General features: G+C 34.7%; 1 protein-coding gene across 1 annotated transcript; it reads left to right on the forward strand.

Moving 5' to 3' along the window:
• On the forward strand, window positions 4,891–10,236 carry LOC109345103 (probable methyltransferase PMT11). Its single transcript, XM_019583893.1, has 9 exons — window positions 4,891–5,766; window positions 6,160–6,309; window positions 6,398–6,668; window positions 6,878–6,988; window positions 7,544–7,703; window positions 8,470–8,727; window positions 8,814–8,936; window positions 9,149–9,226; window positions 9,902–10,236. The coding sequence occupies exons 1-9, from the start codon at window positions 4,996–4,998 to the stop codon at window positions 10,107–10,109; spliced, it is 2,130 nt and encodes a 709-aa protein (XP_019439438.1). The 5' UTR covers window positions 4,891–4,995; the 3' UTR covers window positions 10,110–10,236.

A 16,563-nucleotide genomic window follows, 5' to 3' on the forward strand; every position in this document is an offset into this window, starting at 1 on the left:
TACCATATAAGGAAAAGATGAGGTGAGATTGAGAATTTGATTATGAGATTTGTTGAATGATGACAAAAAGAAGAAGAATGAGTGAAAGAGAAAAATGAATAATCTCGTGAAGAATTTGATTGATTTGTGAAGAATGAATGAAAAGCTTGAGTTATACTTACAAGATGAAAAAGATATTTATAGAATATGTTCATAACCACCTAACAACTAATAAAATAAGAAAGTGCACAAAAAATACACGCAAGATAAAGAAGGCATAAAAGAAGATGTTAGGTGCATTGTTTATCTTGGCCAGGTGATTTGTATGTCTAACCGATGGCATAGGGTGCTGCTATGCCCTGTTTGCATTAAGTGAACCAGTCGTGTCTCTATTTATTTGAGATGCATCAAGTGAACCCGTTTTGGCTAATAGTTTCTTCTATCATTGATTAGAAACAAAATTCATTGATCAATATGCTTAATTTCATGTAATCTTCAATCATAGTTGAGCCTTGCGATTTGAATATTTCAATTTCATGCTTAGACATCTATTAGATTGTCTTCGAGTTTGATCAAACATAATGTCAAACTTTGATGTTAGACATGTTCTCTTTGGGATAAGAGCATCAAATGATCTCATGATTGTTTGAGACATTCGTGAGGGTTGATAATGTTATTTGTGGCTTTTGAATGTGATCTTGTAACTTCGAGCACATCAACATATTTTTTGAATTGATTAGTAAAGACAATACTTATATTTCTATAGAAGTATTTATGCACTATGAATAGTAGACACACTTTTTGATAATTTAAACTTGGTCTTTGAGTTTTTTTATAATAGATTTGTCTTGACCCTTGAGGCTTTGGATTCTTTGTCCATGGTCTTTAGTCCCCTCATAAGATGCTTGATGAAATATGTATAATTCAAAAGACATCAACTTAAATCTATTGTCATAATGCATAAGTAATACAACATATAACTTCGTTTTATAAAGGATCTGATGTAAACCCAATAGGTTCCAACATCATTGAGGAGCCCCTACATGGCCTGGGAGGACCCATGACTAGAGCCAAGGTGAAGAAGGTACAAGAAGTGCTTCAACAACTCATATTTAGCATCATGGATACAAGTCCTAATTGGACCAAACAAGATGGGAAGGTTTTAAATTGCATAAGCCAAGTTGAAGAACTTGAAGGAGCTCACGCTTGGTGGAGGAACCACCTTGACCTCATTAGTTATTACAACTAAATAAGTGGAAAGTTGTCTTAACCTACAAGTAGCTATGACCCTAAATAAGTGGGAAGTTGTCTTAACCCATACTAGTCAAGGAATTTTAATTATTATGTTTACCTTGCTTTATTTTATTTCATTAAATGCATTTATTTAATTAATGTTTATGTTTGAATGAAGGGAAACACAATTATACATTAAATATTTCATAAGTGAGGAAGGAGATAAATCAAGTGACAAGTGGCACAGATCAATCATCCTACCAAAGTGCACACAACTAGAAACAAGGAAAAGAAGATAAAAGGGGCACGAATCAAGGAAGCTCAACCACCCTACCAAATTGCACACGACTAGAAACAAGGAAAAGATAAAGCTTGAAGGCCAAGTCTATTCATCAAAGGAAATACTAATATTCGGCCAACAATAATTAACATAGAAGAATTTATCTATTCTTTGCCGTGAAGACAAGTGAGAAGATTACCCAAATTCTCCAACCAATTTCTCAAGGCAAATTCAAATCAGATTGGACCTTATCAACTCAACCAAGTCATCACAACAGACTCAAAGCCAATCAAGCATCCAACCGTGAAGGTTAGATTAGCAATTAGATGAGATTAGTTTATCTTTTCCTTCCTTTTGATTATGGCTGAATAGCCTAAGATATTACTCTATATATGACCGTGCATACTCATTGAATAAAACTATGTTAATTTTTATTTGGAATTATTTCTCTTGTTAGTGAGTTTTCTCCTAGTTTCTTGGCTGAGCCAAGGTATCCGTTTATTTGGTTCACAAGGCTTATTAAGTATCTCTTGTTTGTGCGTCATACCATCTCTTATCCCCCAACTATCTTCTTAACAATTTACCTAACAACTTCGTTAAATCTGCCTAAGCAATTTGTGACCTTCATACTACCTCATACATCAAATCGTGGCATATACTAAACCCTTAATTACTTAAGCCAAACTGAGACCCCCTAAGCCAAAGCATTATAATCATTCAATCAAATACAAAAGAAAGTAACTTGGAATCAATTCTAATTCAAAGTGGGACTTTCATAAGAAACAATCCTTCAATTAAGGCAACTCACCTAGAGGTTGTCATCGGGATCAATTCCTACACATTTAAACATGTTAGTCAATTACAAATTTACAATCACATTTTTTGATATTTAACTTAATTATACTAATTACTTTTGAGATTGCAAATATTACATTGACATAAAGGAGTACATGGTGTAAATAATGGGTATAAATTAAAGAAAGTTTGCGTACGAACAAAAATTGGTGGACTCCTATGTATATTTTCTCTTTATCTAATATGTCATTACAAAAACTAGATTTGTCAAAATGGGTGAGCTTGGTCGGACCGACCCACCAAAACTTGAAAATTCAAGCTACTCAGACCTGTTGGACTATTAATAAAATTGGTTTCGGGAGGGGCTTACCCGGGTGAGTTCAAGCTACCCATTTTTTCTTGTTTTTCCTTTTTTTTTTTGAACCTTTAACTTGGTAATAAGTCTTAGGTGAAATTTTATTTAAAACATAATGGTATTATGAACTTATAATAAATATTAGTGTTATAAACTTTGGGAAAAAAAGTGATATATATAACATAAATATTTATAAATTGTAATAATTAGCGTGTCGATCGACCCATATTCTTATTTTCCTAATATAGTATCTATCATATTCATGTTATACTACTTAAGAAAAACAATTTAAATATAAGAAATGTATTATATGAACTCAATGGAGAGTCAAGATATAAATAAGAGAATACGTGGAAGATTAATGATATATTAATATAAAAATGAAAGCAATAAAAATAATGTGTGGAAGCTTATAGTAGTTATTAATAAGAGATGTTACAAATGATAAATTTTATAATGGTAATTATTATATATATATATATATATATATATATTTTGTAAAGTGGTGGAACATATAATTCATTTGTATTATATCATTTTAACCACAAGAACGAAATGGTATATAAGATTAAATGAAAATAAACATTAAATCATATAGATTTCACTTTTCTTTTGTTAATTGTGTATTTAATTAGATTTAATTTTACAACAAAAGCATAATAAAAAACATTAACTTTTACAACAAAACTAAAAGACAACATAGTTATTTACCATAAACAACTCTAGACAATCAAATTCAACTCATACTACGTAACAATGAAGGTGATGTTAATGAGCATATGAAGGATCTTCATACATAAAATAAAGAATGACGATCATATATTACGATTATGGTTATGTTTTAACATATAGATTTCCTTCGGAACTTGAGATTATATTACCATTCTTATAAAATAAATATTATTTTTGATAGTGTCCGAAAGTTTATATTTAAAGTAAACTCACAAATTATAGTGTGTTAGGAAGTGGAAGTCCATTATGAACGAAAGATTTAATAAATCATTTATGCTAAAAATCAAACAACTCGACTTGACATCATATTTTAACTCAAACATGAGGTATTAAATCTATAAGTTTGGTTGAATTAGGCATAACAAGTGTGCTAAAAAGTTATATATTAATATATATATATATATATATATATATATTTAAAAATATATTAAATAGCTTATAATTTCATTATTTTTTAAATATTATACGGGTCAACCCAACATAACCCACAATCCACTCAGGGCATGTTTGGGTTGGAATTTGATACATATAAATTATAGTGACTTTTTAGTCTATTCCAGTTTAGCACAAACCTTATACAAGCTTACATAAAACAATCTGAGTAACCCATTTTGATAGCTCTAATTATCATTAATGTAATGAAAATATAAAAAAATACATTATTATCATATCATCTACTATTTGTTCAAAATTTTATCATTACATTGTTGACTTTGAAGTATAAGTAATATGAGAATAAAATATCTCATAGTATAAGAATATAATTTATTTCCTTCCGACACTAAAATTATGATATGTGTTATATTTTATTATTTTCTACAAAAATATTTCTAAAACTACACAAAATAATACATGTGTCATACTTTTACAGACAGAGAGATAAGTTATCTCATTGTACGAAGAGATATTTTACTCTCAAGTAATACATTATATAGTGATTGTTTTTTAGAAAATATGTATACATTGAAAATGTAAAAATTATTTACACTGTTATTGTATTAATTATTATTCATTCACTCTTAAATAAAAAATAATATAAATGAATAATAGATGATATATTAATTATATATAATTCTTTATAATATTAATGTGTTACTTTTATTGTATCACTTTTATATCATAAACTCTGATGAGTTGAAAAAATTAGTTGAATTAAAATTGTAATTAATAAATTTTTTATCGAATCAAATATATGGTAACACATGGAGACACATAATTGGGACTTTAGACATTGTATACATATTCGTTCATTATTACATATCTCGTGTGTGGATTGGGATCCTCTGTCCCAAAAAAATATTATCCTCATATCCATACTTAATGGAATAACATAAAATAATATTAAAAGGATAAATTTTTATTTTTTTAATAAAGTGTGATATTTTAATTGGTTTAAGATACTAATAGAGAGAGTTAGATGAAGAGCTTTGGGCTCGGAGACGAGCTTAACATATTTGCTTACTTGCGACATAGCAATGCCCTATACAAGTTACGTCATCTTCAACCTGAATCAGAATCTCAGTTAATAATTATTGTCCAGTTAAAAACAAAACAAAAGAATATTCAAGATCTTTGATAATAACACCTTAACCTTCCCAATAGTTGAAGAAGAAAAAGAACCATGATTTCCCCAATCAATGTAGATTTTGTAAGAACCCCAGTCACTCTCAAAATCGTAGCTTTCTTCTTCCTCTCCATCACTTTCTTCTACTTCGGTTATCACTGGTTCGACGGTTTCAACCAACTCACTTTCTTCTCCGATTCCCAATCCCCGAATCCCTTTGTAACCCTTTCCCCAAATTACAACAAATCCTTCAATATCCCCGCCCTAATCGACCACCACCCACCGCCGGTTGCGGCGGCGCCTCATCCAATTGCACCGCCGGTGGCGGCAGTGACTGATTCAATTGTACCACCGGTGGCGGCGGCGGCGGTGAATGATTCAATTGCACCACCGGTGGCGGCAGTGAATGATTCGGCTGTGCCACCGGTGGCGGCAGTGAATAATTCGGTTGTGCCACCGGTGGCGGCGGCAGCGTCTGATTCGATTGTGAAATTTGGGATCGTGAATGAGAATGGGTCGATGTCTGATGAATTTGAGGTCGGGGATATGAATGTGAGTGATTGGGTTAACGAGACTAATAAAGTTGGTGGTTCTTCAGCTTCTGATTATGCGAAATCTGTGATCAAGAAATTTGAGGTGTGTCCGTTGAGTATGAGTGAATATATACCGTGTTTGGATAATGTAGATGCGATTCGGAAGCTGAAATCAACGGAGAAAGGGGAAAGGTTTGAACGGCATTGTCCGGAGAAGGGTGGAGGGTTGAATTGCTTGGTTCCTTCGCCCAAAGGGTACCGTACTCCTATTATATGGCCTAGAAGCAGAGATGAGGTAAAATTTCAATCAATGCATAAAAACATCATAAAAATAAAGATGTGTGATAGTGTATGAGTTTTATATAATGTAACTGCATCATTTAGCTTATTTTTTCAAAATTATAATCTAATTTTAGAAGCTCTGCCAAACTTGCATTTTTTTAAAGAATAAGAGCACATATTTTTATTAAAAAATCACTTTTGACATTTTTTGGATGGTCAGGCTTTTAATAAAAATATTCATCTGAAAAAAAAGAAGCTGAAATTCAGCTTTTAGGAGAAGCTGAACATAAACCTTTTCACCAAAAACGTTGCTGGAGAATTGTATTATTTTTAGCCTAAATAAATGGGCACTTATATATTGTTTTTTCCGACGTTTCCTTATAGAAGATTAGTTTTTTTGGTGTAGGTGTGGTATAACAATGTTCCTCACACTCGTCTTGTTGAAGATAAAGGTGGCCAAAACTGGATTACCAGAGACAATGACAAGTTTAAGTTTCCAGGAGGTGGTACACAATTTATACATGGGGCAGATGAATACTTGGACCATATTTCCAGGGTTGTTATATACTATAGTTTACCTTTGTTTTGGAAGGTATAGGTGCATCATCTTCTATGAATCTGATGTTGAATATCTGCGTTTGTAGATAATTCCTGGAATTACATTTGGTCAGCATATACGAGTTGTTCTTGATGTTGGTTGTGGTGTAGCTAGTTTTGGTGCATACTTACTGTCACGGAATGTCCTCACCATGTCCGTTGCTCCTAAGGATGTTCATGAGAATCAGATCCAATTTGCTCTCGAGCGTGGTGTACCGGCAATGGCAGCAGCATTTGCTACTAGACGTTTATTATATCCAAGCCAAGCTTTTGACTTGATGCATTGTTCACGCTGTAGAATTAATTGGACACGAGATGGTATTTGTTGTCTTCTCTTGCATAATATACAATATTTCTTGTGCTAATAATGGGGAGAAAAATGATGTTGAGGAATCTATAGCACCTAATCAACCACTACAGTTTGTGTGTTAGAATTGCTAGTTTTATTGATATTTGATAGTAGCAGTGATATGTATATGTCATTATTTTTATTCTGATGCTTAAAGCACTTTTTAATTGTGATGAAGATGGAATATTGCTGCTTGAAGTTAATAGGATGCTAAGAGCAGGGGGTTACTTTGTCTGGGCTGCCCAGCCAGTTTATAAACACGGGGAAGTTTTACGAGAACAATGGGAAGGTATAGTTGAATAAGTTTCCACTGAGTTTGAATTTAGTTAAACTTTAATTATGGAATTATTATATTTACATATTGTTAAATTTTGCACCTTTGTTTAATATTAGCATTTTATGACATGGTGCTTAAACCAAATTGTTCTTGTCACGTTGTCCATCAATGTCTCAGCATGAAAGACATAATTAACACGTAATCTGTTAATGATCAACCTTTGACCTAGACCTCAATGATTATTTTTTGTTATTCAAACCAAAATTCTGACCTTTTGTGTATTTCTGTTTAGTGTTTGAGTGTTTCTCTATAAATTATTTGTTCTTGTCTGTCTTCTATGCTAAGAGCCTATGACCAAAACATGTTTGAGGAGAAGCATCATAAACTGTGATGGTGTCGAATACCTGCTTATCTGCTCCCACTTTCATTCTCAGACAGCCACTTCTGCTATTTTTATTGAACTGACTTGAAGTAGTTAATAATTTATTATGGATGGTCAAACTCTTAATTTCTAGGAATACTGTCTGCCTCTATAATGGGCGTAACATTGGATTTTGTTATCTCCAGAGATGCTTAATCTGACTACCCGACTTTGCTGGAAGTTTCTGAAAAAAGATGGGTACATTGCAATATGGCAGAAACCTTTTGACAATAGCTGTTATATAAATCGTGAGGCAGGAACTAAACCTCCACTGTGTGACTCAAGTGATGACCCTGACAATGTTTGGTATTGTGATCTTGCCTTCCTGATCTTTGAATGGTTATGTACATTTCATTCCAATAATGTAAACTTGATTTCACTCAGATAAGTTTGATGAAACTATAAACTCTAATGTAAACTGTAACTATAAAAATGTCCCTGAACTAACTGTATCATAATCAACGGTTTATAGAAGAGATATCACCCTTTTATAATTTTCAATTTTCTTTTCTTTTAAATTTTTAGCCTTTTACGTGGACTAGTGAAGCATATTCAAAATTGTGGGAAAGAATCCTTCTCCACTTAACCCTCCTAAGGAAAAGAAAAAGAAACAGTGAGATGAAAATAAAAAAGGAAATTAAATGATGGTATGTAAGGATGCAAAATTCAATATAAATACAGTTTTTCTGTTGTTGAAGATTATGTCATCTGATACAAAAATGTGGAATTCTGCAAAAGACCGAGGAACCGAAAAAGTTGGTCACACTGCATTCGTTTAAACATATTTATTTCAGATTTGTATCCACAATCATGGTGACTGCTATTTCTGATTACATTCTTAACACCTTTGCAGGCCATGGGAAAGAAAACTAATGATAAATTATATCATTTTTTAATCGGAATAAATAAATTTTATTAACCACAGGGTACCAGTGGTACTGATAAATTATATCATTTTAGTAATTGAGTAAGTTCGGATAAAGCTTCATGAGAACTTTTTATGCATCCTGACCTTTAAAATTTAATTAATAGACCATAATTGGTATTTTCTTTCATTATTGGTTTAATTTAGGTATGTTGATCTGAAAGCATGCATCTCTCGTTTGCCTGAGAACGGAAACCGTGCAAATGTTACCAGATGGCCTGCACGTTTACAAAGTCCACCCAATAGACTTCAAAGCATAAAAATGGATGCTTTCATGTCCAGGAATGAGCTATTTAAGGCAGAATCAAAATACTGGGATGCGATAATAGATAACTATGTTAGTTTTTTAGATTGGAAGAAATTAACATTACGAAATGTTATGGACATGCGAGCTGGCTTTGGAGGGTATTGCTCTTATCTCACTTTCTTGTTATAAACATACATTTATGACTTTCTGATCTGTATTTCCAACATATTTGTGTGTTTTACAGATTTGCAGCAGCATTGATTAATCAGAATCTTAGCAGCTGGGTTATGAATGTTGTTCCTGTTAGTGGCCCAAACACCCTGCCAGTTATATATGACCGTGGTTTAATTGGAGCTATGCATGATTGGTAGTTTACTAAACTTATTGATATTAAACACAAGTATTCTCCCTCAGACTGAGGTTTCTTAACTTCACATACGGAAAAACTACCATTAGTTTTTTTAATACACTCATGCCCTTCTAAAAGTAAAAATATGTAAAAGTCCCCCTTGTCCAAATACTCCAAATTACTTCTATTTTTTGTCAGCATGCAGTGATATTTTGTGATTTATTGCTTAGGTGTGAAGCATTTGACACCTACCCAAGAACCTACGATTTACTGCATGCAGCAAACCTGCTTTCTGTTGAGAGGAAAAGGTACTCTATTCTCCATTTCACAGCTCTTTTATCTTTTGCTAGTTAATTATATTCAATTTGTTCATAAAATAAAAAATATATATCATCGTGGTTTGGATATTTAATCCGTTACTATCCTTCTTAGCTTCAGAGATAACTACTTTAGGCACACTTATACTTATGTTAGATCATCTCCAATGGTAGAACTCTCTTGAGTTAGGGTCCTACCATTTCATCTCATTTCTCTTTACTTTATGCAACCCAGACTACTATACACTCCAACCATGAACTCTTAGAGTTCATCAATTAGGTTCCACATGTCTTTCAGTAGGGTTTTGGTTGTGAAATCATTGTCTAAGTCCCTGGCTGAGGCCTGTGATTATGTTTATAGATGCCCATATAAATTATGGTGCATATACCTTAGCATATTTTTGTCTTTTCAATCATGCAACTCTTGTGGTGCTCTTACTAAATTTTGACATTGCCTTGCTGTAGCAACTATCCAATATTTGTGCATTAGGAAACAACTCATTTTTTTAATTTCATATGTAACCATTCATAGCATGTACTATAAATTTGATAGTGCTGAAGTGCTTATGGAAAATAAGAAACACAGGTGCACTATTTTTGCTGGTTGTACATGTTGGAGCTTATGGTATCCTATTATTTACTGCCTGTTACATTTCTGTCTAGCAGATGCAGTCTCTCATCAATTATGCTCGAGATGGATCGGATTCTAAGACCTGGTGGACGTGCATACATCCGGGATTCTCTAGAAATCATGGAGGAACTACAAGAGATCGGCAAGGCAATGGGCTGGCACGTGACATTACGTGATACAGCTGAGGGACCCTATGCACGTTACAGAGTCTTGGTTTGTGATAAGAACCAGTTAGGTACATGAAACAATTAGGGATATATATAAGAAATGGTTTTTCTTTGAACCTGAAAGTAAGAAGCTAACAAAACATGGAAAGTAAATCAGTCATTTGAGGAGTACAGGAAGATACAAGTGCAAGTATCACTTCCTTGCAAAGGTGAGGAAGTGGTAAATGCTGGAACCATTTGTTTATTGATACCAGCCATAAAAAATTCACCTAGATAGACCAAGTTTATCATCTAACTTTTTTTGTAACATTCTATTTATTTGTATATTGTATTCAAAGCTTGTTGAGCATATGTTACATTATTCATTGATTTTTATTCTAAAAGCCGTGTGTCATGTGATAGGAATAAAAGGGGTTAGAGAAGTTTGCAATATAGTTGGTAGTTAGAATTGGCGGGAAATGATAAATTGGTTGTTAGTTAAGAAGTGGCGGGAAAGTTAGTTAAAGTAGTTAGAATTGGATTAGTAGGTTATAAGGTGAAATTGATAATTGTAAGGGATATACTTTTTGATGAATATACATTTTCTGCATTCTAAATCTTCTATTCTTCTCTTCCTATCTCAATTTCTCTCTATTTACATCTCTTTCCCTTATCATTGGTATCAGAGCTTTTCTTTCCTGGCCATGGCAGAAGCAACACGACTTCAGTGTGCAATTCGAGAGGCAGAAGAAAGGATCATGGCAGCAATTGAGCCATGTGTGGCTCGACAAGTACGTGAGTTGGAGCAGCGATTGGAACTTCAATTCGTGGGGTTTCAAATCACAGAATTTGGGGTTAATCGAAGACACAGAGTCACAAATGAAGGTGAACACCGTGCCCCTACTCGTCTTACACGGTTAGACTTTCCAAGTTTTTGCAAGGACGATATTGGTTCGTGGGTAGCCAAATGTGAGCGTTTTTTCACCTTGGATAGAACTCTAGAGGGTGAAAAAGTGATGATTGCTAGTATAGCATTGGATGAAGGGTCATTTCGATGGTTTCAGAATAGGGAGCAAGGAAATACGGGTCACCTCTCTTGGTTGCCATTTGTTGAAGCATTGAATGTACGATTTGGTTTGGAGTTTGATTCACCTATGGAGGAACTCAAACGATTGACTCAGGTAGGGAGTTTGGAGGAGTATCAAGAGGCATTTGACAAATTGGATTGTCGTACAGAGTTGACAGAGCCTCAGAAACTGCAATGCTACCTTGGGGGGTTGAATCCAGAACTTAATAATGGTGTTAAGTTGTTTGCTCCAAGGAGTGTGTTGGAAGCTACTTGTATTGCAAGGTTGCAAGAAAGAAGTATTCTGTTGCTACAAAAAAGAACTCTGAGCACTACCAATTCAATACATTGGCAAAACAGCAAAGGAGGAACCCATTCTTTTGACAAGAAGAATGCAAATTGGGAAAAGAAACCTGCACCAGATGGGGTACAGAAGGGGATATTGGGAAAACCAAGCTACACCTTTCAACAAAGGCTTACCCCTAAGGAGAGGGATGAACACAGGGCCAAGAATTTATGCTTCTTCTGTCATGAGAAGTATTCACCTAGTCATGATTGTCCTCAGAAAAAGAAAGTGCAAGTCTTCTTGATGGAAGTGGAAGAGGAGGATAATTTGGGGCTACTTAACGAGGTGGAGGACTTAGCATACCCTGAGATTGCAGAAATTGCTCCCAAGGTGTCCCTAAATGCCATCCAAGGGGATTCATTATATCCAATGATGAGGATTACGGGTTGGATTGGCAAGAAGCAGATTGCTGTCCTTATAGATACAGGAAGCACACATAATTTTGTCAATCAAAGGTTATGTCAAGAGGGCTTGGGCCAAGTGCAGAATCTCGAATCTGTTCAGATAACTATAGCTGATGGGGGAGTTATTCAAGGCCAAGGCAGCTATGAAGGCATCGAGTGGACAATGCAAGGGTATGAATTCAAAACATCTGCTATTGCTATTCCTTTAAACAGTTGTGAACTCATCTTAGGGATGCAGTGGTTGAGGCAGTGGGGTACTATTTCGTGGGATTTTGCAAATTTAATAATGGAATTTTGTGTTGGCAAGAACAAAGTTCATCTCATAGCTGATAAGGTGAAGGACGGTAAGGTGGTGTCTGCTGAAAAACTGAATAAGCTTTTGGTGGAGGAAAAGCATTGCTTAATGCTACAATTATTGCCTTATTCTAATAACTCAGTGTGTTGTTCTGTTTTGACTATAGAGGAGGGAGCTTGTCAATATGAGAAGGATAAGGAAGTTTTGTTGACAGAATTCCAGGATGTGTTTGAGGAACCAAAGCAGCTACCACCCTTCAGAATCTTGCATGATCATCGCATTGTCTTGAAGGAAGGCTCCAATCCCACAAGCTCGAGGCCTTATTGATACCCCCCTGCCCAGAAAGATGTTATTGACAAGATGGTTAGGGAGTTATTGGATTCAGGTGTGATACAACCTAGCTCCTCACCCTTTGCTTCTCCAGTGGACCTAGTTAAAAAAAGGATGGGAGTTGAAGGATGTGTGTGGATTATAGGAGGCTTAATGACATGACTGTTAAGGCCAAATTTCCCATTCCTTTAGTGGAAGACTTGTTGGATGAGCTAGGTAAGGCTAAGGTGTTTTCTAAGCTGGATCTTAGAGCAGGATATCATCAGATCAGGATGAGGCTTGAGGATGTTGAGAAGACTGCCTTCCAAACTCATTTAGGGCAATATGAATATGTGGTGATGCCCTTTGGGTTGTCTAATGCCCCAGCTACCTTTCAATGCACCATGAATACTATTTTTGCTGAGCTCTTGAGGAAATGTGTGTTAATATTCTTTGATGACATACTTGTTTATAGCTCATCTCCTACAGAACACTTGTTACATCTAAGGCAGGTGCTTGCTATCTTAAGAAATAATCAATTATATGCTAAGAAAATTAAGTGTGCCTTCTTCACCCCTAGAATTGAGTACCTTGGGCATTTCATTACAGCAGAAGGAGTCTCAACTGATCCAGCAAAGGTCAGAGCTGTGCAAGATTGGCCTTCTCCTCATAATGTCAAGCAATTAAGGGGTTTCTTGGGATTAACTGGATACTATAGAAGGTTTATAAGAAATTATAGCATCCTTGCATCTTCCCTTACAGATTTGCTTCGAAAGGATGCATTCTTATGGTCTGAAAAGGCTGATATGGCCTTCTGTTAACTCAAGGCTATTTTGGTTAATGCACCTGTATTGGCTATTCCAGATATGAGCCAACCTTTTGTCCTTGAAACTGATGCTTCAAACACTGGGATAGGAGTTGTACTTATGCAACATAAGCACCCTGTTGCATTTATAAGTAAGGTTTTGTCCCCGAAAAATAGGTTGTTATCTGTTTATGATAAAGAATTACTTGCTCTGGTTCATGCAGTGTCAAATGGCACCAATATCTTTCAGCTTTGCCCTTCACTATCCTCACTGATCAACAAAGCTTGAAATACCTTCTAGAGCAGAGGCTTTCAACATCAGCTCAGTACATGTGGGTTACTAAATTGATGGGTTTGTCTTATACCATTCAATACAAAAGAGGCCAAGAAAACATTGCTGCAGATGCACTATCTAGGGCCTCTCATGGTGAATTGTTGCAGATGACTGTTTCAGGCATTTCTTTAGAACTATGAGACCAATTTTTGCAGGCTACAAGAACTGATGAGGCTTGGCAGAACATGAAGTCTGATCTTATGCATAACCCTGCTCTACAACCTAAGTTTAGATTAGTGGATGGGCTAATATTCAGAGAACATAAGTTATTGGTACCTCAAAATGTAAGGGTCAGGGACATAATTTTGCAATGGTTACACACATCTCATCAAGGAGGACATTCAGGAATTCGTGCTTCTATACATAGGGTTAAATCTATGTTCCATTGGAAGGGTTTAAGCAAAGATGTTGTTGCCTTTATTCAGAAGTGTGAAACTTGTTTAAGATGCAAATATGACACTGCAACTAGCCCTGGGTTACTTCAACCCCTTCATATTCCAGATGGTGTGTGGGTGAGTATTTCAATGGATTTTATTGAAAATTTACCTAAGTCCAAGGGGAAAGATACTATATGGGTGGTTATTGATAGATTAAGCAAGTATCCCCACTTTATTGCTCTATCTCATCCATTCTCAGCTTTAGATTTGGCTGAAATCTTTATCAAAGACATATATAGGTTGCATGGGGCTCCTGCTAACATAGTCAGTGATAGGGATCCTCTGTTTACTAGCAAGTTTTGGGCTTCTTTTCTGCAACAATTGGGAGTCACTCAGAGCATGTCTACTGCCTATCATCCCCAATCAAATGGTCAAAATGAAGTCCTCAATCATTGTTTGGAGCATTATCTGAGATCCATGGCTTGGCAAAGGCCTAAGGAGTGGGCTAATTGGTTGACATTGGCTGAATGGTGGTACAACACCACTTACCACACTGCAATTCAGATGACCCCTTATGAGGTGTTATATGGGCAATCCCCACCTCTTCATTTACCCTACTTTCCTCAAAGCACAATGGTGGAAGCAGTGGATCGTAGCTTTGAAGTTAGGGAGGTTATGGTCCTTAGATTGAAGTGTAATTTGGCTCAAGCCCAGAAACGAATGAAGCAATTGGTTGACAAGCATAGAACTGAAAGAGTTTTTCAGATAGGAGATTGGGTTTTGTTGAAATTACACCCGTATAGACAACATTCGGTGCAATTTCGTGCTTCTGAAAAGTTATCCCCTAGCTACTATGGACCTTATCAGATTTTGCATTGTGTGGGTGAAGTAGCTTACACCTTGAGTTTACCTCCTTATTGCAAAGTCCATCCTACGTTTCACGTCTCTCTTTTGAAGGCTTATCCTAACTCCTCTATCCCTTGCCGAATGTTGCCAGAAACATAGAATAACTTAGATACAGTGCGGGTTCCATTGAAGATCTTTGATCGTCGTATAGCCAAACGAAATCATAGGGTTGTTACTGAAGTTTTGGTTCAGCGGGAACAGGAACCAGTTGAGGAAGCTACATGGGAATTGTTGTATGACTTGAAAGTGAAATTTCCAGAATTCATGGTTGCTGCTGCTCCTTGAGGGCAAGGAGGAATTTAAGGGGAGGGATTTGATAGGAATAAAAGGGGTTAGAGAAGTTTGTAATATAGTTGGTAGTTAGAATTGGCGGGAAATGATAAATTGGTTGTTAGTTAAGAAGTGGCGGGAAAGTTAGTTAAAGTAGTTAGAATTGGATTAGTAGGTTATAAGGTGGAATTGATAATTGTAAGAGATATACTTTTTGATGAATATACATTTTCTGCATTTTAAATCTTCTCTTCTTCTCTTCTTATCTCAATTTCTCTCTATCTACATATCTTTCCCTTATCATCATGTATGTGCTTCCTAAATATATGATTGATTCCCTAACATAGCATATGATTGAGCATCCCAAGGTTCATCATCAAAAACACATAATTTTGTTCTTTTTGCTTCAAAAGATAAAACACCCTAAACACATAGCATGCTCTTTTGCATGGATCATTTAGGAAATTCTAAGAAAAATCATCATAAATATGATATGGGAATTTCCAACAATTATAGGTATGGTAAAAAAAAATTAAGAGTGAAAACCACAAAATACTAAAACTGAAGTTATAAAATGAAAAACTAGTTTTGATTTTTTATTTAAAAATTAAAACTTAAATCGTCACAAAACCATATTGCTAATATATAATATACTTTTCATTTAGTAAAGTATGGCCACCATCGGCTTAAGCTTTGCTTGGGAGAGGTTTTGAAGGAGAATGGAAGGGATTTAGGGAAAAAAAATTATCATTTGGGAGTTGAATAAAGTAAAGAGGAAGGTTTTGGAGTTCTCTCAATTTAGAGTTTTTGGATATAAAATGTTAAAATAGCTAACTATTCTTATTAATATTATATGATTATACACTATTGTATATTTCTCATTGTTAATTATATTTTTAAAGGAAAAATAAAAAAAAATATTCTTAGAATATCATTAATTTAACCTCCTTCGTCTAAATTTTATACTCCTAAAAAAAAAGGATTTCCTTCCTTTTATTTTCCCTTCCTCCCTCTACTTAATCTTTTGATCTCTCTTCTTCTATCTCCCTCATAACTCCCAAATAAAACCTGAGTAGATGATGACACATGAGAGGTGAATGGATATTGGAGGGGATCAACCTTGGACATGTCAAACATTTAGAAAATGATTTTATATAAGATATAACTCAATTATTAAAATAATTTAGTGTCTCACAATGTTATAAACATTTAATAGGTTTAAGATTCAAGTATTTGATGTGTCATTTTAAAAAAATACAAATTTTTTCATGTACAAATCAATTTTGACTGATATTTTTTATTTTATTTTAATTACTTTAATAATATATTTGGTATAACTGCCACACCTTTCTAGTATGGAAAACAGTGAATACAATATTTATAACTATGGTTTTGTTATTTCCATAATCACACTCTAGTCTCCTATAATCTACACACTC

The sequence above is a fragment of the Lupinus angustifolius genome, chromosome LG04, assembly GCF_001865875.1.
Source record: "Lupinus angustifolius cultivar Tanjil chromosome LG04, LupAngTanjil_v1.0, whole genome shotgun sequence".
Classification (NCBI taxonomy): Eukaryota; Viridiplantae; Streptophyta; class Magnoliopsida; order Fabales; family Fabaceae; genus Lupinus; species Lupinus angustifolius.